The sequence below is a fragment of the Anastrepha ludens genome, chromosome 6 (assembly GCF_028408465.1).
Source record: "Anastrepha ludens isolate Willacy chromosome 6, idAnaLude1.1, whole genome shotgun sequence".
NCBI lineage: Eukaryota > Metazoa > Arthropoda > Insecta > Diptera > Tephritidae > Anastrepha > Anastrepha ludens.
Window position 1 is genome coordinate 110,009,926 of NC_071502.1, and position 25,011 is coordinate 110,034,936.

General features: G+C 36.1%; 1 protein-coding gene across 3 annotated transcripts in view; it reads right to left on the minus strand.

The window, feature by feature from the left end:
* Window positions 1-1,076: 1,076 nt before the first annotated feature.
* Window positions 1,077-25,011, minus strand: part of LOC128866673 (calbindin-32-like) — a 122,721-nt gene continuing 98,786 nt past the window's right edge. For 2 of the 3 annotated variants that reach the window (XM_054107575.1, XM_054107576.1), the window contains exons 7-9: window positions 23,252-23,392; window positions 3,965-4,020; window positions 1,077-1,612 (exon numbers count right to left, since the gene is read on the minus strand). In XM_054107575.1, coding sequence (XP_053963550.1) covers window positions 1,270-1,612; window positions 3,965-4,020; window positions 23,252-23,392 — 540 coding nt within the window. In that variant the 3' untranslated portion in view covers window positions 1,077-1,269. The remainder of the gene's footprint in view (window positions 1,613-3,964; window positions 4,021-23,251; window positions 23,393-25,011) is intronic. The other variant, XM_054107578.1, reaches the window with a different exon arrangement.

The following is a 25,011-nucleotide window of genomic DNA, read 5'->3' on the forward strand; positions in this document are numbered from 1 at the left end:
TGATGTGTCGCGCCGTTTCTTCCATACAAAGTATCTGCACGCTTTATTTTATTTCCCTCAGCGCAGGAATATTCTTGACCTGAAAGTGTTCTCACGAAAAATCTATCTTTTCTTCAGCGTGGAGGCAACTTTTTTAAAACAACTTTATTTAGTTTATATCTTTCTAATTTTGAGACCGTTTACTAGAAAAGAGTTTTGCAACATAAATTTGTTTACTTTTTATTCCTTTGAATTTTTATTAATTTTTTAACATTAATTCAGTTTTCATATTTCACTTAAAACTATAAAGTATGTAATTAAAGATGTGCTTGGGTTGTAGTCTGGTCAATGTAAATTATTTATTTAGATTTTTTCGTAAGTGTTAACTTTTTTTTTTACTTTTTCACTACACTTCGTACATTCACTCATAAACATTAAAGTGGGTGTGTGACAGTTTGACCAGCTTTGACTGTTTTGCTTTTGCAAATATATTATCTACTAATTTTTTTAACTTTTTTAATTATTTTAACTCATCACCAATATGGTCCATACGAATTTTTTTTCTCAAATTTTGTGGAAAAATTAGAAAATTATGAAAATTTTCACCAAAAATTTACAAGATTTTAATCAGAATATTTATAATGAGTTTTGGTTGTAACTTTGCCTAAAGAGCATTTATGCAAAAAAAAAAGTTGGCGCAAAATTAATCATCGTATTTGGTTTTAAATCATCAAAAAAGCCAAGGTCGGTAAAAATTTCGCCCACCTATTTTATGGTCCATGAGTTTATGTGAAGGGAGTTTTAAAAGCAATTTATTTTCAGCTAAGTCCCAAATAAAATCTTAATACTAAAATTAAAAAAACCAAAAATTTAGAAAAATAACAAAAATATATTTGTGAAAAATATTAACATGCACTTAAAAGCTTTGATTGGCAATGCGAATGCGAAATTCAAAGTTGAAGAATGAGTGAAATTGGAAAATAGTTTTAAATAAAATCAGCCATAGTTTCAACAAGCTTTGCTATGCGCTGAAGCACAAAAAATATGAAATACGTAAGAAATAAATAACACTAAGTAATATTTAGTCTAACATCAAAGTTATGGTGAAACTTTTGCCAAACAAATTAGCTTCATTTCGGTAAAATAATAGTAGCAAACAAAATGCATCTCTGTAATAAAGTACTTTCTTAAGCATAGAGCTTTCGTTTTCTTAACAATTAATATCAGCTGTGTGCCACGACTGCAGCAGCATTTGCTCACACTTCATCTCAGCAGATTTCTTGCAAAACTTTAATGGTTGAAGTTGCCTAAGCCGCTTCTGGTTAATCCTATTCTTATAATGTTTGTACATCTTTTAAATGCATTTATATATGGTAAACCTGTGCTTTCTTTCACATACATATATATGTGCTTATACATATATCCCATTTTCTTACACAAATACATAGACATATATGTACGGGTAGTATAAGTATGTACAATATTTCCCTGGCTTTTGTGTGTCTCACGATAGTATTTGAAATTACTAGGGTTGAATGGATTTAAAGGGAGAAGAAGAAATAAAAATGCAAATAGCCCAGCACTTACCTTGAAAACTTGACGGCAGAGGAAATTCTCTTTGACCGGAAGCAATCTGTAATGAAAGAAAATAAACAAGTCAAATAGCAGGAAAATATAAGTAGGAAATGATTGAGCACGACATGAAAGAGGAAGCTTGAAAAGCACAAAAAGCGTAGTACTATCAGGTTTAAGTAATGCGGAAATGTCCAGTGGACCAGGGCAAGTGGAGAGGAGAGAAAAAAGGGTATTTGTAACATGAGCATATGACAAGGAAATCAATGAGGCTTGAGTTATCTCAGTTCATGAAAATATAAAGGTAGAAAAATGATAATAAATGCGACTACCGGATGGAAGGTGCAAGATGCATTAAATATGCAGAGGGTTGTGTGAATATTTAAATATTATAGTGTCTCTACTTCCACCGAGAACGTTTAAATGGTAGTTCGTAATGGAGTAAGGCAAGTTGTGTATGAGGTATTAACGAAGTGCTTTATTTGAAACCACATGCATGGTATTTTGTATGGAATATAGCAGCGTTCAAATACTCGCCACGACTTCGCGCAGTGGCAAGGGTCCACGAAGAGTGCAATGCTTAATATCTCTGCTGCAAAGCTGCGGCTGAATTCAAGCAGTGGCCTGGATTATGTTGACTCAGAACAACCCAAGCAAAAGGATGTGGAATCTAACCATATGACAATGGTGACTAGTTCAAGGCATCTCTGTGAGACCATGTCCCCGTAATCTCAAACAGATTATAATAAAATTTGACTATTTGCCAGTGCTGCTCAGCCATGTAACAGTGGCCGAATAATAAATAATGAATTTGGCAAACGAAACCAAAACAAGCTGATCGCCAAAGCCTTCCAGCGTCGACCCATTTCATTCCTATTAAAAGAATCTATAGTAAAACCTAAAGCTACACAAGATCTCTACTCCATGTTTCAGACTGTGGTGTTTGTAACTCTAACCTGCCCCAGTACAATCCGCTGTAGAATTTGAGATAGATGCCATTTATTGCTATCCTTTCAGATACATAACTGGCTTTCAAGGTGCTGCCCAATCGGAGGTTGACGTCCAACCATAAAAAAGAGTTCCATGATACCGTGCAACTTCAAGTCTCGTCAAAAAAGAAATTTAAGTAAGCTGTCTAAGACTTGAAATCCAAAGTAGAGTCTCTCTTGCCAACAAATGCTACTTTGGACTAATCAGGCAATTTAGTAGTAGAATCCTCTTGTGACGAACAAGACTAACACTCTACAAGGCTCTCATCATGCCCGTCATAATATACGGCGCAGAAGCGCGGACGATGACAACATCCAATGAGGCGTCACTTGGACTGTTCGAAAGAAAGATTCTGTGGAAGAGTTTTGAACCTTTGCACGTTGATGACGGCGAATAACGCAGGCGATACAACAATGAACTGTATGAGCTTTACGGCAACACAGACATAGCGCAGCGAATAAAGATCCAGCGGCTACGTTGGCTGGGTCATGTCGTTCGAAGAGCTATAAATGCTCCGGCTCTGAAAGTATTCAAAGCGGTACCAGCTGGTGGTAGTAGAGGAAGAGGAAGGTGGAAAGGTGAGGTGGAGAAAGAATTGGCTTCACTTGGTGTGTCCAACTGGCGTCGATTAGCACGAGAAAGAAACGACTGGCGCAGTTTGTTAAACTCGGCCAAAATCGCGTAAGCGGTTATCGCACCAAATAAGAAGACGAAGAGATACCTGACCACTTAGGAGTGGTCACAATCGAATGCGCTAACAAATGCACCAAAAACGTCTAGCCAACTACTACTGAACCTCAGCTAGTACAGCCGACTCATCCTCCAGACTGCTGCTGCAGAAAGGAATGGCTGCAATTTCATCCATTGCATGGATACCTAACGGACAATGTAAGATTAGCATGCCCACAAAATTCGATCTACACGATCCAAAATAATCTGGCGACATTATAAGTTTTCGCACTAATCCAGCGTTTGCTGAGTTTACGAGAAGCCCATTTTTCCAGAAGCAGACCACAGAATTTCAAGAGAATCCCAATACTCTAATTTCACAGGGTAGCGTCTTGAAAATGTTAAAAGTATTAAATATGAATAAAGAAAAAGAAAATATTCAGTTTGCTCATTTATTGCATGGAATATTTATTTCATTAACTAAAGAGTTGAGGCATACCCACATTAAATTTATTTCTTTAATTAATTATCTCATGAAAACATCGCTTGAATTCATTTCAGTTTGTAGTCAAAAACAAAATCTAGTAATTAGTAAAAAGCCATTACTGCTTTACCAAACTGAGAAAGTCAACGCAGACTCGAATATCAACTTTTCATTTGCCAGCGAAGCGCTACAAATGCGTTTTACACTGACTGATACTGTACTTACTGTATATACACAAACAACAACAAATTGAACTGAATCTTTACTCACTTGGCCATTTCGGAGAGCTGCAGACGTCCATCCTTGTTGGCGTCGAAGACTTGTAACTGCAAGAAGATCAGAAGAAACAAAACTTTAAAATAATGTAAGCGGAAATGAAGACAAAGAAATGCACAATAAACGTAGCGCTGAATATAAATGAGCAAATTTTACAGCGAATTTGTTGAAAACTTAAGTATTCGTATTTCCTCAACTTACATAATCCACAGTTTAAACAATAGCTTGCGTCGCTTGCCTTGAATAGCGCAAGGCGTTTACATTTCAAATTACAAAATATTTTCACATCGCACAACCAACTAACTCTTTTGTGCATTTCGTTGGTGCTTAAGCGCCTCAAATTATGCAAACTATGGCGCGCTTTATGCTTTCGTTTCGCTTCACGCACTCACCACCTGGTAGACATGGCCATTAAGGTCACTTTAAGTACTCTCAATGGTAACTAAGTAAATTTTATGCTACTGCTACAATAATAACAATAACTGGTGTTTTCAAACGCTTTTTTATGCTGAATGAAAGTTACGGATTTACTGCGGGATAACAGACGTTCAGGTGAGCCTTGCTTTTGATTTTGATTCTGGTTTTGCTATTTGCTATTTGTGTTCTTGTTGCTGTGTTTGTAATAGTTCTACTATTATTTTCTGCGTATTAGGAAAATCTGTGCTCTGTTAACTGGGGAGATGCGTACTGGGTTTGGCCACAATTTTAATTTATTTATTAGGTCAGTCCATAAGTTAGTGCATATTTTAAAGGCGGTTTTGAATTTAATAAAAAAGATATTTAAAGTATTTATTAATCAATAATATATTTTCCTTCATTATTTACAATATCTTCCCAACGTTTAGGCAAATTTTTAATTCCCTGCTCAAAAAATTGTTTAACCTTGGAACCAAAATATGCTTCGATATCCCTATTTCAAGCTTCTTTTGAGGAGTAGTTCCTGTTACTCATATGGGATTGAAGTCCATGGAAAAGGTGATAATCACAAGGAGCAATATCTGGAGAGTATGGTGGATGCGGCATTAGCTCCCATCCAAGCTCGTTCAATGTTTACCTTGTGGTATGAGGTCTGGCGTTGTCGTGGTGAAACAAAACTTTGCGTCTATTCACTAAAGACGGTCGATTGTTTTAAGTGCCTCATTCAGGTTTGATAGCTGATGGGAATAATAATCAGCAGTTATCGTCTGGTTTGGTTCCAGAAGTTCATAATGAACAATACTGGCCATATTCCCACCAAATAGACAGGAGAATCTTCTTGGGGTGAAGGAATCTCTAGGGGTCGGTTCTGGTGTTTCATCTTTATATAAGCATTGGCGTTTCCGAACAGGATTATTGTAAAGGACCCATTTTTTATCACCAGTAACGATACGATTCAAAAAACTTTCATTTTCAAGCCGTTGCAGCAGCTGAGAACACACATTCACTCTCTGCTGAAGGTTGGCGACGGAAAGTCTATGTGGAACCCATTTTCCCAGCTTTGAAACCTTTCCCAACTCTGAGCTGCCATATAGACTGTCAAATTTGGCTCAGCTAGCACGAGTTCGAGCAAGGCGTCGGAGTTAAAGACTTCAGGACGACCAGCGCGCGGGGCATCCTCCACGTCGCAGTTACCATTTCGGAATTTTGAAAACCACTTTTGCGCAGCCCTTACACTCACGGTATTCTCTCCGTGAACAGTGTTTATTTCTGCAGCAGCAGTTGTTGCATTTTTAAAACTTTTATAAAAAAAATACAAAATATGCCTCTTATACGCTTTTGAAAATTCCATTTTATTTTTTAACAACATGTACTTCTATCACTTGTTGAATGCACAATATATCAAAGAAAATATAAATAGTTCCGCTATATTCCACGAATAATTTTTTGTATGTAAAAATCGTACAAAAGTGAAAATATGGGTAAAATACGCACGAACTTGTGGACTGACCTGATACATGAGTAAAGGTAAGTTATTTATTTACCTAAAATTTGTAAGACTTTAAGTATTTTTCAATGCATCTACAAAATGGAGGTTAAAAAATTAGGTGCAACATTTAAAATTCCATCCATAACATTTCCAAAAATTACACAATTTTTCTAACAAGCTTTTTGTCAACTTTTCTCGAAGTACTCACTTTTTTTGTTGAAAATTAAAAACAAATCGAGAGATAAAATTCAAAAGACCCATAACTTTTCTCGAAGTACTAAATTTTTTTTTATTTTGTTGAGAATTGAAAAAAAATCGAGAGATAAAATTCCATCCATAACATTTCCAAAAATTATACATTTTTTCTAACAAAATTTGTCAACTTTTTTCGAAGTACTAAATTTTTTTTTATGAAAATTAAAAAAATAGTTCAAAAGATAAAATTCAAAACTTTCTCGAAGATTTACATATTTTTTCTAATAAATTTTTTGTCAACTTTTCTCGAAGTACTGAAATTTTTAAATTTTTTGTTGAAAATTAAAAGAAAAAATCAAAAGATCCTTAACTTTTTCGAAAAACTACACATTTTCTCCAACAAATTTTATGGCAACTTTTCTTGAAGTACTGACAATTTTTTTATTTGTTGGAAATTTAAAAAACAAAATGGAAAGATAAAATTCAGAATACCCATAACTTTTTCGAAAACTTATACATTTTTTCTAAAACATTTTTGGCAACTTTTTTCGAAGTACTCAAATTTTTTTTGTTGATAATTAAAAAAAAAATTAAAAAAATTACAAATTTTTTGGAAAACATTAAAAGTTCTTATAAAAAACTCGAAGCTGATTAAGTTCGAAAACCTAGTTCTTTCGTAACTCCCAAAATTATAAAATTCTTTGGCAAAATATTTTTCAAATATTACCATTTCAATATTATTTAGGCTTAAAAAATAGTTAACACTTTACAATATCTAAGAGATCTCAAAATTTTTTAACTAAAGAAAAAATAGTCAAATGTTTTCATGTCTTTTTTTATTTCTAAACTAAATAAACATTTTTTTATGTCTTTTAAAACTTCCCATAAAAAGCTAAATAGAAAATCTTTAACCATTTGAGGGTTGAGGATTATTTTTTTTTTTTGTATTTTCCTATTTTGCTCAAAAAATCATTTTAGACTAGTTTTTGGTCAAAATGAACAAATTTTAAGTCCGTTTTATTATTAGACTCTTACTTTTCCTTGTACCAGTAAAAATATCTACCCGAACTTACGCTTAAATTTTTCAAATGAATATTTTTTTTTTTATATTATACATATTGAACAAAGTGCCTGAATTTCAGACTTACAGTCGCTTATTTTGCAGCTTTTTTTGCCCAATAGATCTAATATTTGACACGAATGACCAACGACATCATTTGTTGGAAAATAGTCTTTCTTTGACCCCGACCGTCAAGATAATATGTACGTGGAAGTGTTGATGAGTGCGCTCATTTTAAATAATCTTTCATAACCGGGCAGATCTTCGGGAATGGGGGACGATTTATCGGTAAAATGCAGAAGTTTACGAAATGCATCAAATTTATTTCGAGTCATAGTGTTTCTTCTTATTTCAAACGAATGCTTTCCCCAATACGAACGAACATTTGGGCAACGATAGACTGACATGAAGTAGATGAGGCCAATAAATTTTTGCAGCTCAGCTCCATCAGCAAATAAATTCATTTGCTCGGGCAGGGACTAAACTCGAAAAAATATATATATGAAGTTTTCAAACAACTGAGGGATTACAAAATAACCCGTACATTTAGAAAACCATCTGTCAGAAATACTTGAAGCAGTGCAAAAGTGTCTTCAATACTTTATATTGTACGACCTTATTCACATGTAGACGCAAATGATTCTTCTGCCAAGTAATTTATTTGAGAGCGCGTGAATTATTTGCTAATTCATTTGAATAATCAACAAAAACACCACTCGCTGGAAAAGCAGGTCCGCCATCCTCAAATCCAAGCTTAGAGGGAGGTTCACGTCGGCGTTTGCTTGATTAAGACCGAAGAGCAACAGAAGCAGCGGATGAAGTTGGATCAGAAGCGACTGCAGTTTTTTCTGCGATGAAATAGTTGCAGTTGAAGTGGAACGTGCTTCAAAATGTATATTTTTTTACCCATATTTCAAAAGCAAAACATTCGATTAAAAATTTACTCAGTTAAAAATATATTAAAAAATTATTCACCTTGGAAGTGCGGGGCAAAGTATAGCACCTCATCTTTTAGTGTAGCACCTCAATTTAAATAGTGAAGTGATGTCAATCAAATCACGACAAACTTTAAAAATTGTTTCACAAACTTATTAACTCTGCATCTGCTCGTTTGGCAGGCAGCGAAAAAATGATAACAAGAGGCAACTAGTGCTTAAAAATACTTATATACGCACATACACATACACACACAGACACGCACAAACACACATATACACATACAAATGTATTAATAACCGCCCAACAAGTGATAGGCAGCTAAAGTTTGAAATTGGCGGTGACAAGACGAAAAACAGAGAACTACAACGGAAAGCCCGAAAAAATACAATAAAAATAAGGAAAACTTGAAATTGGCGAAAAGCTGGTAAAGTTGTTAACTACTAAAATGTATAAATACAACTCAACGCAGCGGCTTTTCGTTGTTATACCCAATGCGTAATTGAATAAGAGTATTAAATGCTGCCTTCTTTTATGAATAATTTTTTTATGAACAATTTTTTTATTAGGTAAATCTTAAGCGTAAATAAATGAAATTAACAAATGAATACAGTGTCAAAATTTTATGGAAAACAGAGAAAAACAAAGTAGACTAGTTAGGGAATCTTGAAAGAAAGGCAATTTGAAACGAGTTTTGTGGATTTATTTTGAATATATGGAACCTCGGCTTTTTAATTATTTCTAAAGCGTGGCACTTCCTAAATACTCTATCAAAATTTCAAAGAAAGTAAAAAAAGACTTGCGAACATATTTGAGGTTAATCAAAGTTAGAAAAATTAGAAATACAGTAAACTTTAAACAAATTTATGGATTTATTTTGAAAACATGGAAGTTTGGTTGCTTGCATTCTGCCAAACCACTTTCGTTAAAATTTTTTGTTGCATAGAAGTATTAAATAATAAATTATTTTTATGATGGCTTTTTCACCGAATTAGATAATTTCCAACTTTTATTATATAAATGTTGGCACTCTGCACTTGCAGAAAATCAGCAATCAATTAATTCAACATTTTATAAAGCCCAGGCCATTCTACACAAAATTTTTAACTAAGAAGTTTGCTCGATAAGAATTACTTTTACTTTGTTTATAAAATTTTTAGTGTTACGATCAAAATTCGTTTGCAGATCTGTCCTTTTCACGGACAAAAATGCTATGTCTTCTGCTTATGCTAGCTCTTATAAGTGTTCGTGGTGGTTCCACGGCACGCCAGGTTTGCTTGTTAAAGCTTTATTCAATGCATCGTCGAGGATTAGGATAGATAATCCCCCAGCGGTTCGCAGAAAATCATAAGAGGCGTCTAAAACAAGCGGATGAGGAAAGGGCTTGGCTTAAAAAGTCTCTTATACACCGAGTACCTTCAGCGGCAGGGCTGCAAAGTTCATCAGAATCGAGACCAGTAAGATCCTGACTATGGTATACTGGGAAAATGATTCGGATTAAACAGTCTAAAGGCTGGTTAAAGTAGTATCCTATAAGCTGAGTACAGGCTATTGCTGCAATCGCCCCCGTCTCGTTAAAGCCCTGGCAGGTCTTCAAGTACATTCGATGCTACGTCACCATTAAGCTGGTGGTACAAGTTCAGTTGAAACAACTCCTGAATAGTGGCTGATTCTGGCTCTGAACGCAAACTCCCATAAGGACTCGTGTCAATCCTTGCGTAGCCTCCCTGCAATTGCATAGATAATCACGTGAATTAAAAAAAAACTGTAGACCGTACAAAGATAGCAGCTTAAAGCGGAGATCCAATAATGCAAATATGGAAACTAAACAACAACAACAGCGACAAAACACAGATAAAGAATGTAATGGTGGCAAGAGGCATTCTTGTTTTACACAGAATTTTGAATATATCGCACCCTCTAGAATGCAATGAGTTCTAAATAGAATTTCGATCAATGCTGTCAAAGCCTGTGCTAAAGTCGACGAAAGAGCTATGAATATCCGACTGCCATTCGTTGATTTGTTCAAACAAAAAGCGGAGAGTGACGATATGATCGGAGCATGCGAACATTTTGATGCGAAATCTGGTTTGTTGTTTGCTTAGTTGCTGCTCAAGATGCGTTTGTATTCTTTTAAGCAGGATTTTGGAAAAAATCATGGATGCGATGCTGATAAGTATGATGCCCTTATAGTTTTTTGCAAACGGAGAGGTCGCCTTTTTTTGGTACTTGCACCAAAATGCTAATCGGATGATTCGAATGGTAGTTTCTCGACCAACTAAAGCGCATCACAGAGAGTGATTTTTTGGTAGAAATTATCCGCTTTAACCAAGTGCTCTGCAGTTAAAATTGCTCGCCTTGTTCAAGCAAAAAGCGCCCCAAAAGTTGATAGTTCCAATTGTAAATGTCAGCTATATCACGTTGCACTCTCTACTCAAGTTCAGGCAATTCTTTAATGTCACGTTCCTGCCCTCAATAGCAATGTTGTTATCTCGATAACAATTAATAACCAGCAAATGCTGGCCTTGGGTGCAACAAATTCAGTTCAAACCAAACTTAGTCTTCTTTAAATGCTTTTTATTTCGTTGTCGATGTGCCACCAAAACTTTTTGAATTGCCAAACTTGCAACATAAAAACTTCAATTCACCAGCCCCCAGCCACACACTTACACTTCCAGCCAATTCACGCTGCCACTTAATAGTCCGCAAACCTAATTTTATATCTTTCGCCTCACTCCTAGCTCCCCTCAGCTATCCGCTATGCAACGCACAAAGTTCGTTTATTGTACGCCTTTTGTTTTGAAATTGCTTCCACGTCGCGCATAAAAGCAACAACAGAAAAAACACAGTTTTTTAAATAAAATAAAGGAATATCAATTGAAATGAATCAGCATTTGTGGGCGTTTAATGGCGAAAAGGCAAATGAGAAAGGTTAATGGAAGAAAGTGAGATTGAGATGTACTACATATATCCATACATATATTTGATAGGTGTATGGGTGTCAGCCGTAAAAAAAGGGGCAAAAAGGTTGCTCACTAACAGACAGGTGGTGCGTCAGCAAGGCTGGTTATAAGCACTTACGAATACAATACCAATAAAAACTCGATAAACTGATTTGGGCCCACTGCTTTATGCTTGTTTTGTTGCTTGAAAGAATCGAGTGCTCGAAGGTGGGAGAAAGGCTGCCAACTTCTGCCGCAAAATAGCACTTTGGCGCTTTCGTACGCAAATGCCTAAAATTCGGATAAGATTGGACGTGTGACACGTTCAATTACTTCGGTGAATACATACATACACATGTACATATTACCAAAGCATAATGGCAAACAGCAAACTGACAAACTGGCACACCGGTGATAAGCTGAGCTACAGTTTTCCTGCCCGCAGGCCCTCTACAAAAGTCTCTCTTCGGCACTTGATTTTCAGCTGCTACTCGTTGTCTGCTCGCCTGCCTGCCTGTCTGCTTGTCTGCTTGCTTGCTTTCTAGTCAAGGTTTGCTCTAAAGCTTTTGCTAATGTGAAATTCATGGGTTTGCTTGTGAAAAAGTTTTCACTCCTACTACCTTAATTGCCTTTTTTCATACATACATTTTTTTTGCATATTTTTGCTTTCGCTTCCCAACTGCCTGCATGAGGATAAGCAAAAAAAAAAAAAAACAACTCAAAAAAACAGCAAAATAATTTTAAATCATTAACATTGACAGCTGAAGTGGTGTTGAAGAAGTTGTGGTTGTGGCGGAAAAAGCCAGTTGCCACAGGCGTGCGGTTTGCTGTGCTTATCTGCCTATCAGTGAGTGAGTGGGTAAAGCAAGCAGAAAAAAAGAGAGCAGCAATAGCTGCCAGTTGCTACTTTTACTTTGAAGCACAGGCCGCCATTGAATTTACACGCATCGTGTTTTAATTTCAAATTTAATTTAATTCACTTTTGTTTACGTTAGCGAGCTGCACATACGAGTATATGAATCATTCTAACCTCAATTAAGCTTGACTTTTCGTAATTTTCATTTTAATGAACCGGTTAGTACTTCTACTGATTCTCCCAAAAAGCTCTTATTTCATAGGATTTTTCTTCTAATTTGGCATTAAAAGCATTTGAATATAAAATATAGCGGTTTCTAATAGAAACATACAATAGTCATACACCATTTCCAAATCGGAAACGTTTCATGCTCTACTCGAAACCCATTTTCCGGGTAGTAGAACTCTCTCTGAAGTTGAGAGTGGCATGAACAATAACGGTAGCAACGGTGGAACCTCTAGGTACAGCTGGTATATTGCTAGTCGGATAGTGACAAGGGAATCGATAAGGTTTTCCTAATCTTCCTTTGAGAACTTTAAGTCCCCTGGACCTGACGGAATATATCCAGCAATGCTTAAAAAAGGAGGAGACAGGCTGATTGAGGCCCTGAAAAGGATCTTCACAGCCTGTCTTGCATTTGGTTATATACCATCCCAATGGCGACGCGTAAGAGTAGTATTTATTCCGAAACCAGGAAAAGAAGACTATTCCCTAGCAAAAAGTTTTAGACCAATCAGTTTGACATCGTTCATGTTGAAAAGTCTGGAGCTAGAGGTGGAGAAACATATTCGAGTGGGGGTATTGCCGAGAAGTAGAAATCAACACGCTTACCAGAGTGGAAAATCATGTGAATCAGCCTTACACGATCTTGTTAGCAATATTGAAGCCGGGCTGGAAGCTGACGAATACACAATGGGCGTGTTCGTGGACATTGAGGGGGCTTTTGATAATGCCGCTTTCGGCTCGATATGTTCTTCTGCCGAACGACACGGAGTTAATCAAACCATTATAAAATGGATATATTCCATGCTCTCTGAAAGGCTGTTAACCGCTGGTGGGAGCAGTGACGAACAAATCACAGTCAGAGCCAAGCAAGGATGTCCCCAAGGGGGTGTTCTTTCTCCGCTGCTGTGGTGCTTTGTCGTAGACTCTCTATTAGTGGAGATGCAGGAACTCGGTTTTCATATCCAAGCATATGCGGACGACGTCTGTGCGCTAACATCAGATAAATCCTTAAGGAGGCTTTGCACGAAAGTGTAGAGGATCCTTGACAAAATCACTGAAGGTGAATCGTGCATTGAAGATTTTTCAGCAATGCCGTAGAGCCTTTGGCAAAACTTGGGGTTTGAAACCTGCTGTGGTCCTATGGATATACACAGCACTTATCAGAGACCAATCACCAACTACGCTTCTGTGGTCTGGTGGCGACGGAGCATGGTTAAGTCCACAATCCGGGAACAATACAGGCTGCAAAGAAGTGTATGTTTATGCATCACGGGTGCCATGAGTACAACCTCTGGTGATGCCCTAAATGCTATGCTTGATTTGCTCCCCCTGGATCTTAAGATACAACAGGAAGCAATAAAAGCAATGTGTAGACTCCATAAATATGGTTTCTGGCACGAAGATGGAACTTCGGGACACAGAGAAATCTTTAGGTTGCTGTCGGAGCAGTATCCACTGTTTTTGGCACCTAAAGATGACCTGATACCCACAGTTTCATTTGGAAGGAAATTTGATGTCAGATTTCCATTGCGTGAGCAATGGAGCAATCCAGAATGCATGCAGGGAGGTTTGACGGATATTTTCTTTACCGATGGGTCCAAGAATGAAACAGAGTCTGGAGCCGGATGGTAATAAGTATCACTATGCTATGGGGGGAATGGCAACTGTTTTCCAAACAGAAGTTTTTGCCATCCTAAAAGTAGCCGAATGGATAATCGAGAGGAGATGGAGCGGGAAACAGATTGGAGTCTTCAGTGACAGTCACGCTGCATTGAAGGCCCTGGAGAACGCGAAGCAAACCTCAAAGATTGTTCAAGAATGTAAGAAGAAGCTTAATTCTGTCGCAAGACAAAACAGGCTTGTACTTATATGGGTTCCGGGACACTCCGGTGTTCAAGGAAACGAAATTGCCGACGAATTGGCCAACCGTGGATCAGCGGTACCCCCCCCCCCCCAGAGCCAATAATCGGAATCAGTCCCGCAGGAATCAAGAATTGGATCAACGATTATGTAGGCAATCTACATAAAGAGCGATGGTCCGGTCTAAAACGCTGCAGAACTGCAAAGTGTTTTGTGACAAGTCCGAACAGAAAACTGTCAAACTTTCTACTAAAACTTAGAAAGAAAGACATTCGGTTGATGGTCGGCATCATTACAGGACACAACCCATGGGGTCAGCATATGACCGATGTTCCGATGTCATGAGAATGAGTAATATTCGTTCTCTAAAACTGGAGGATATTTACAGATTTGCCAAAGAATCTGGAAAACTCTCACAGGACTAACTATCTCTTTCTCTGTCTCTATTCTTTCCTATATCTTTCTCTGATACTTTTCTCCCTCCCTCCTTGACTATCTACCCCCTTTCCAGAGCTTTAAATACAATGGGCTCTTTAGCCTGAGTGTTTTAGGAGCTACCAAATCTCCTGGTGCTCCTTGGCTCGACCTTTTCAAATTCATTTAATTCAATAGAAACGCTTCGATGTTGATAGGAAATGGCGGCAATGTTTTTTTGGGGACATGTTTTTGTTGTTTTTGCAGCAGCATAAACATTTATCAGATTTGTACGGGGAATAGTGCATCCAGATAAGTCTTTCGCCGGCTTTAAATTCGGTTCGTTCAATGTCCTCTGGGTAAGGTAGAACCGACTTCCCTGGGAATGATTTTGGCGACATCCTTCAAATCTGTTCTTTATATTTCCAGCACTGATGCCGAATCACCATAACCGTTGGAATTCTTTTCTATTGCGCAGCATATGCAAATGATACAACTTTATTATGAACCAGTTGAGGGCATGGTTTTCTAACGCAGAGAGGACATGAATTGGTCACTAAGATCGCAGAAATTCACTAGTGTAAACTTACAAGATTTTTGCTTCCGGGAGTTTTCCGAAATCACAGAGCTATGTAAATATCATAAGTTGCGATCGGCCATTTCTCTCAAAGTCAACTCACTCAGGGTACTAATCAAATTCAGCAGATCTATGTTGCAAAGTCTTTGAAATTTACGTATCTTAGATCCATGCTATTGTGTGATAGCTCGACGGGTTTTTCAAAGATGTTGGACTCTATGTATGTATTTATATGTTGCCTTGCTATAAAAAAATGAATTGCATTAATTCCTCACGATAAGCTTATTTTATTCCATTTCGGTCTACCCTCATTGGAGAATAAAATTACAACACTCGGAGTACAGCAGCCGAGGTGGTTTATCGACGGCATATATTTTTTCAGTAGTTTAAGGCAACTTTTGAGGATCTACCAGCTTTGGGGTCTTTCCAGTTAGAGTTAATTTTTTAAATTCAAAACATTTTTTTAAAGGAACTGATTATCTGCTTGTGGACTTTTGTAGTGGCCACTCTACAATTTATGATTAAGTAGTTGGTTCCGAAAGCTTTACTTGCATATAAAAGGAAATATTTAAGGTGTTTACCATAATATTAAGGAAAAAAACACTTAACAACAATAAACATTTAAACGCAAAAACAAAGAATTTATATTTTTAGTTGAATTTTTTTTTGTTTCTTCAGGTGATTTAAAAATTCGCCTTAGAATATACTGTTGATTCATCTATGCAAATTTACGGCACTTCATATCCGCATATTTTTTTACAGAATTATGTGGGTTTCTATAGCTAAGTACTCGTTTTCCGGCATTGAAAGTCACACTAGTAGTCATGAGTTCCTCTTTTCAAAAATGATTTTCGTTTAATGAAACTTCAAAAAGTAGATGTGCCTAATTTATATTTGGATCTTATTGTCAATCATTTCAGTGATTTTACATGTCATTAGCAGTCATTAGCAATGTTCTCGTTCATGCTGGCGGTGTAGTTCAGCATTTCAACCAAGGCAATCCCAATACTTTGAGTGATGCACTGTTTTCAATTTGCCAATACCATTCAAAAAATACTTTTTAATTATAATGTTCTCAATCATAATTTGCTTAATACCCACATCCGAATGCTTAACTCATCTGTATTATTAAAAAGAAAAAACAAAAACACAGTAGCAGATATTCTATTAGTAATTATATTGTACGAATACATGTTTGTGCATGTACATAATTACAACTATTAGAGCTAACAGCTATGCTTTTTGCTGTTGTAAATATTAATTTTTGTGGTAACATAAGCGACTCTCCATAATTCGCTGCACTGCTTCTCCATGACCTGTACTTGTTGTTATTTCACATGCGTATCAACACTAACACTAACATTAGCACCTGCATATGTACATGTACACTTGCATAGCTCTTGACCTTTGCTGTATTCCGTAAGCATTAACAGCTGTTGAGCGCTCTCATTTGTGATTTGCAGTTGAGCAGCGCTGTTATGTGGGCATGTATTTTAAATTCTATGGGATGTTCAAAGCTACGGAGTTTTAAGCAACATATAAGTGCTTTTTTTTTGGCTAAGATAATGACAAGCTAATCCAGAAAAAAAAAATTTAAAAAACAAAAAAAAAAAATAATAATAATAAGCAAGTTTGAAGTAGCCCGAAATGCTAGTTGATTTTATATAATTTTCACCCAACGGTCATTCTCATTTTCTCCATTTATTATTAGTTAACTCGTAGACAGCATTTTTTACTAAAATTTAATAAGCTATAAAATGTACGCCAAAATCTTTCAATGCAACTTAAATTAAAAACAATGGGATGTTGTTGAAAATTTTGTCATTTCTTTCTAATTTTTTAAATAAACTTTGAAATTTGGATTTATTTGGTTTTTGATACACAATAAGCTCTACTTTTTTAATAAAAAAAAAAAACCATTTAAGAGTATTAAAAAAAACAGTATATTCAAAACCGGCCAAAATATTGATGGGGTATCGTTTTAACGCAGGCTGTATATAATTATTCCATTCTCATATCTTTTCCGCTTACAGTGAACTTTCAGCACTCCGTATAAATTTAAAATTTCTTAAATTTCGTAGTTTTTGTAGGCAAATGCAATTTGTCCGCACTAAAACAACACACAATAGTTTTGCAATAATTACGCGCACATACCAACACATACATATATAAAGTATTATAAATACGGCGACATGTGAATGTTGGCTAAATAGTGACATTAATTAATTACAAGCAACGCAATGTGGCAACAGGCTTTGCGGCCATGTGGCCATGCAGCCAACAGTCAACACACAAAGCTGAAAGCCATTCGTGGTAGGCAGTGCAGAAAGGAACATAATAGCACGGAACTGAACATAACCAAGTGCAGCACGATAAGCAGCAACTGCACTGTGCATGTGTGTGCCAATTGGGCAGCTGGCTAAAGCAGCTGATGGCTGACCACGTCCTGTCAAAGTGTCAGTTAATGAAAACCACGAATGTCAACGCAATTTCCACTTATGTGCCAGCCATAATTAATAGCATCAAGACAAGGCGACAGAGCGACAAAGCGATCGACGGACGCGTGCCGTGTTCAGCATGTTAGAGAGAGGAGAGTAAGGGAGAGCATAGGAGAGTAGCGCTGAGTTGAAATTAAATACAGGGAATGCCATTTAGGAAGTAAGAAGAGTAAAAGGCGTGAAATGCCGGTGAAGTAAGCTTCCTTCAGTAATACGAACTAGTAAATTCTTGGCGGTTTTAGGTGTTGCAGATGCTCTGCTATTTTCTGCGGTTCGTGTAGCAGATACTGGCGAAGAAGTAATGCAGCACCTCGTGCGAATGCCGTCAATATCCGTTTGTGGCGATATCGTTGCTTATATGGCAGCTGTGTGTGTTGCCTTTGTGCAGCTTTCAACAGCTGAATACGTAAACAAACTTTCTCGCCAGTACTTTTGGGATTTCAACTTCCGCTACTGCTGCGACTCAGACGTAATCATAGCTGTTGTGCAGTAATTATGCTGCTGCATATTAATGCACGCCTGTCACTGCTGATATATCCTTGTAAGGAGGATGCAAAAGTTCGTGTGTATTTGTGTGTGCATTGTGCATTCGTGAAAATATTTGCTTGACAGTGTTTACTTAAAATTCATGTGCACATATAGCCACAAATTGCTTTCTTGCCTGCTCAGCTGCAACTAACCATTGCACGTATTCATATGTATGCATGTATGTATGTACATGCATTCCAACGCACATCAGGCCACATGAGTATTATACTCTCCATTGTAGGCCACGAATGTGGGTACTTTTAATTTTATATGTAACATTTGCAGACGTACGCATGTTGTCCGAGGTTCCGCCACTATTAATAAGGAAATGGGGAAAAAAGTCTTAAATTCTAATATTCGCTTTTGTGTTCAATTTGTGCTCTTCCACTCTTAGTGGGCACTGTGATATGTTTTTGCTAAGAATTTTTCAATATCAAGGCAATTATCCAAAGCACAATTGCACAAAACTCTTCCCTCTAATGTGGAACACGATGAGAGCCTCACACATTTTGCGCCGCAAACTTATGGTATAATAAAGAAATATTGACAAACAGCTGGCAGAGCATCGCTCTTGAGATGGTACAATTAACAGTCAGAAAATATGCAAAGCAGATAACTATTACGAATGCCCTTTGCACCATGCAGGTGCTTTGCAAGACTAATAGACTCACGCCATATTTTCTTTTATTGTGGGAAATTAAAATAGTAGACTGATCTGTATTAAGAGTAGGCTCGGAATGATATAAATTTATTGAAAAATTAGGAACTTTTAAAAATTAAGTAATTTTTCTTCCTAAATAAATATCTCAGAAATCTTCTAATCCGTTTGTATTAAACATTTTACACCTGCCTATTCAATATATATTTTTTTCTACACATTTAATTTAATACCCACATTTAAATTTTGTTGATTTCTTGGTGCATGAATTTAAATGTGATTTTATATTTTAAGCTTTTTTTTCTTAGTTATTACTTATAAATTATTATTTAGTTAATTATTATTATAATTAGTTTATAATAAAAAAGTTTGTATTTAAATTCAAAGGTATTCCCTAAATAAAGCCTTTCGTTGCATACTCATATTAAGGTATCTTACTTTAGCAATAACCTGCCAATATTTATTCTTCATATGCACTGCATATTTTGCGTAAAATCAAAGCACTAAAAATTAAAAATTGGTCTCAACCCTATTTAAAATTACTATTTAATTAAATTTATTCAATAAATTGTTAATAGAGTACAAAATGTTTCATTTAACTTTCCAATAACAAATTATTAAACTATCCATACAAAAGAGCTGGTGGTAACCCTACACAGAAAAATCAAAGTCAATACTGTCATTTACTTACATTTTTGAACAACTCAAAATAAATATTTTTTAGCGTAGAGCACTTTCATTTACTATTATTATATTTTCGGCTAATAAGAAATAGTTGGCAACCCTGTTTCATTTTCTGTGTTATTCCAGCCTTCTTAAATTGCTTTAGTATTATCATAGTTTTTTTGTCACTAATAAAATAATAAGTACAATATGAAAAGTAAGTGGCAACCCTATTCAAAACGAGGCTTAAATTAAAACTTCTTTAATTAATTGTTTGATTTGGTGTTTTATTCCAGAACTTTTGAACTGCCTTAGTTTGATCATTTTTCATGTTACCGTCTAATAAAATCATACAAGCAATATGAAAAGTAAGTGGCAACTCTATTCAAAACCAGGATTTATTTAATCAAAATTGAATTAACTGCGTGGGTATTTCATTTACGCTTTTAGTTATGAATAATTTAATTGCCTGCATAAAAGCGTCAGTTGGTAACCCGGATTTTTCTTATAATTAAAATGTAGATATTTATTTTGATACACATTTTGTAAAATTCCATTTTTATTTTGAACCAGCGCCATATTTTAACGCAATTTGTATAACCTCAACAATTTAATTAGTAGAAACAAGCCATCGATAAAAAACTCCAAATGTAATTAATTTTAAACCAATATCCTGCGTAACGCATGAAACCTGAAAAATTGTACTAAATCGAAAATCACAAACAGACATATTCATTTAAAGTTTCGAGTATATATATGCAGTGTGCATATACGCGCCCATATCCCCAGATCCCATGTCTGGTACACACAAATGTTGATATGAGTGTATGAGTGGTGGTGTGTCATAAACATTCTTACATGTAACTATAGCAGTTATTTTATTTCATTTATTTCTCTTATTTGTGGTTATTGAGTTCTGTCCGAATTAATTCAATTGGAATGCCAAAAATGCAGTTATCGTTTGGGAATGTGGTAGCATAAATTTATAATGCACACTCATTTGTACTATTACATTTGTGTGTGTGTGTAAGTATTGCAAATTTTTTGTAAAAATGCTCCAACTCACAAGCACATATATTCACTATTTAATTAAAATTTCATTTCTATGGGTATTTCTACCGACTCTCCACAGTTGTAAAGCCACAAAATGTAAGCTTATGGGAAAAATTTAAATCAACTTTTCAAAAAGCAAGTATGTGCTATTTGATGTAAGTAAAGTATGATAAATGGTGCAAAGTTGTTAAGAATAAAATTAAAGTAAAGCAATTGTTAAAAAAAATCCTCGAAATGCATGCAGAGGTAAATACGTAGGCAAATAGGCACAATAATATTACTCGTCAGGATATGATATTACAAATGCCAATGAACCACTACTTATATACTAATAGCAGCTGCCATTGAGTGTAAGTGTAAGCTTAATAGATTTCGCTCATTCAACACTCGCCTTCTTCGTAGATGACAGATTAGCCCAAAATGTGTTTCATAATGTCGAAGATCTCTGCTATATCATCCACACAGCACAGCCTCCAACTATACTTGACCCTGAGATACAGTACCCTTTCTACAAACTAAGAACCATGTAGGGTCTGAGCCAGGACTTGTGAAATGAAATTCAACACTGCAAACCTCGCTGAGGGTGCTGTTCTCAGAAGTTCAGGAGAGTTCGCCTCTTCATGTGCAGAATGACTGATTGGATGTCAATAAAAAAAATTGGATTGGTTTCAAGATGGGGAGGCAAGCATTAGATCCAGTAAATCTTTTTTATGTCTCTCTGGTCAAATTTCAACAAAAACAAAGCCTGGGTTATCGCTTAGTCTGACTTGCGGCAGGTGCACCGATATAAAACTGCGCAGTGGTGGCTTATCTAATTACGACTTTCAGGAGGTATAAGTAAAAGTATCTTAAGTAAAAATGAGTGAAATAGAGTTCCAGAAATGTTTCGAGAGCTAGATTAAACGCTAGCATAAATGCGTTACAGTTGATGGGCAATACTTTGAAGGCGATAATATCACTTTTGAAGAATAAATACAAGACTTGAAATTTTCTCTATATATTTCGGGAACTTTTCGCTCAATTGATAAATTGAAAATTCAACTTATTGACAAATTTTTCACATATTAGTTGATTCGAAATTTGCAACACAGAGTGCCGTACTCAATATTCTACAGTATTCAGTATTAATTAAGTCATAGAGAAGGTTTCTTTATTAGATATGTAGTTATATCTAAATCATGTAGTTGTTAAATTTTTCCACAGTTGTTATTAAAGGCAGAGAAATTGGTATACAATTCATGGCAAATTTGCAACAGTTATTAAGAATAAATAAAGAGAAATATTAAAATTGATCAATCTTGTTGACAAATGTATAAAAATTATTCCAAAATCAACTATTATAGATTTTTTCGCTATTCTTTTTACTTTTGACACTTGACACGTGGTTATGGCGAAGGCACGGATAAGTGGATTATTTCCTCTCCAAAATGCTGAGCAGACACGGCTACTTGCAGTATTATCAAATAGGTTTGGTCTCTCCGCTTCACCACTCTGCCCTACCTGCCCAGAGAAGGTTGAAGACGCGCGACACGTACTTTTCTACTGTCCAAGATTCGCAAGAGAACGTGAGGAGTTAGCCATTATCCTTGGAAGACAGCCAAGCGAGAGTAATTTAACTGGAAGTATGTGCATTTCTAAACATTGCTGGGATGCTGCATACAAGTTTTCCAAGCAAGTATTGCGAACGCTACAGAAGCAGGACGAAAAAAGGCGAACAATAGAGCTGTTTCAGTACCGGCAGCTAGAGCAAAATAATATTAACGCCCTGATCCGCGTCTGATCACACCGAATTTCCCGACAAGAGCTAAAGTGAATATGAAACAGTGTTCCAGAGGAGGTCGACTCAGGCATACCGACAACAGTTATGAATGCTTGAGTTATCGACTCATGTGCAGACAAGATGGTAAAATTTACTTCTTGATGGAGACTATCAGTGACATATAACCTCCATACGTCATAGATAGAGAGCCTGAATGCAAGTTTCCTTTGTGGTTCTTATCCAGAATCACGGCTCTACCCTCGATTTTTTTCTAATTTTGTAAGGAAAATATCATTTGCAAACTTTTCAATACATCAAAAATAAAAATTTGATAAATGTTTTGAGAAATTCCATTTCAAAGCTTTGAAAATGATAGACTTACGCTCAGAAAAAGATAGACTTACCTCGTGGCTGAACGAAAAAAAGTTTAATTTATGCCAGTGCTGAGTGCAAAAGTATACTATTTTTGGTACCATTTGCGACACGTATTGCCCTGTAAAATTCTAGCACCCATACATCGTATCTTGAAAAAGGCGCGAAAATTAAACAATATCGATTCATTATATTGAAGAAATCATATTAAGCCACCCAAAAAAGCCACCCAAAAATTATAGATTTGAAGAAAGTCCAACAAATCGTAATACATTCGGCTAATATGGTATAATTTTTTAAGGGGCTATCTCCCAAAATTTTACTCTAATTAACCTAAAATTTTGGGAGAATATTCCAGAAATATTTTACTATTAACTGTGAAACAAAGAACAATAAAAGAGTTTTTAATTTTTTTTAAATGCTCGTGCTCAAGTGCAATTATAAGCTTGAACAACTAAAGTATCATGAAACGCCCCTCGAAGAATAATTCCAAGTGAATTCCACTTGTATAAACATATAAAGTTTTTCCAAAAATAATTATTTATGAATTGCTCATTTCTCTTAGATTAGTTTCACAATTTCTTTTATTCGAAGTTTATCTGCGTATTTCAATATTTTTTTGCTTACTTAAGCATTAACTATACCTAATTAAAGGCACACAAACATGTATACGCGCATATATAAGTAGGTGTATTAAATATTTCATGTACAAACTCCTTGCCCTTGCTCTAGTGACTATTCAATCAAAATAACATAGCAAAACATCTATCAAAACTCACCATCGTATCGGTGTATTCAATTAGTTTATCCTCGGAAACATCATTAATTTTCTTGGCCTCCTTAAGCAAATCGCGTAGAAAGTTTTTCAGCTCATCAGCTTCGATGTAACCAGAATTATCAGTATCGTATTCACGCCAAATCTGCAAAATTCCAAAAAAAAGTGAGCATAAATAAATGGAAGTGAATGATAAGCAGAAAATAAACAAATTACACAAAATCCTATACCACTTCAACAACAAGAATAACGAAAATTAATAGTGAAATGTGAGCTTAGAGGCAGTGATGTAAATCTTGTGTAAAAGTGGGAAAAGATAGGCAAATGTGTGGGAATAAATGCCAAAGGTGGGAATATTTAAGTTGCAACTTTTGCTTTTCTACAATATAAAACTTTGCTTTGTTGTGGCTCTACAGGCGATTTCGTTAGTCGCACCTCCTACATTTGTGATGCTCTGCCAATTCTACATGGCAAATTGAAGAGCAACAATTTCTTATGGGAACATTGGCTAGGATGCGAATGTTGGACTGCTACGTCATGGAATTGTGCTTTTTCCTCCTCCTCCTTGTTCAAATGTTCAAAAAGTAACTTTTTGCGATTGTAGATACGAAATCGCTCTATGCTATTAAGAAAGTTACGCAGCCGATTAACATCAAAGTCTGATAGCTTCTCAGGCATTCAAAAAAAATCTGAATTAAAATTAGCAAGCCAAATGAGGCGTAGATGCTGATATGTTTCTTTCTCATCATTATCAATTTTGACTTCACTATGACCTAATTTTTCATAATAAATAAAGGTTTGGAATTCATGTTGTTGTTGTTGTAGCAGTTCACAAAATTCTGCACAGAACAGTGAAGCGGAGCTTTTCGCCATAATGGAATCAGTGGAAATCATATCCAAAAGAGGGTTCGAAAGTAAAAGTTAACATACTTTCGGACAGCCAATCGGTTCTCAAAGCCTTGACTATCTTCACATTCAAGTCAAAAGTCCTAATAGAGTGTAACAATGCACTCAACAAACTGGCCACCCATAATTGGGTCTCACTGATTTGGGTGCCAAGACATGAGGGGCACGAAGGAAATGAGAAGGCAAGCTTTTATGCCAAAAAAGAGGCAGAAGTGGTATTTGTTGGACCAACCCCATTTTTCGGCCTTAACAAAAATAATATAAAACAGGAAACCAAAAACAGGAAAAAACTAAAATCAGGGAACTCTGGAACGGCACAAGCGGTCTTAATCACTCCAAAAAGTTTTTGAACTTCAATGCCAACAGAGCAAAATCTGCTCTAACCTAGATAAAAAATGCCTCAGACCACTTTGTTGAGCACTTACAGGTCACTTTGCCTGTAATAAACACTTTAACACAATAGGGGTATCTAGCCAAAGATTACGCAGGTTCTGCTGTGATGAAGAGGAGTCTAAGGAACACTTAATCACCAACTGTGAGGCATTAGGCCACAGAAGACACAGAATCCTGGGCTCTTACCTACTACAGGAGGAAGACCTACAATTGCGCCCTCCTAAGGAGCTGGTTCGATTCCTCGGTATACTAAATAGTTATAATTAAGTAATTAGGGGCGCACAATAGATCAATCTGGTCGCGGTACCTAAAAGCCTTAGCCTACCCTGTACAATCATTACCATTACCCTTAAGATCACCGCTCCCAATGAGAGTTGCAACCTTGTTTGCACCAAAAGCTTCCTCGATCGTTTTCCATCTGTTCATGGTTAGAAGAGTTTGCAACCCACACTACTTGGAACTGGT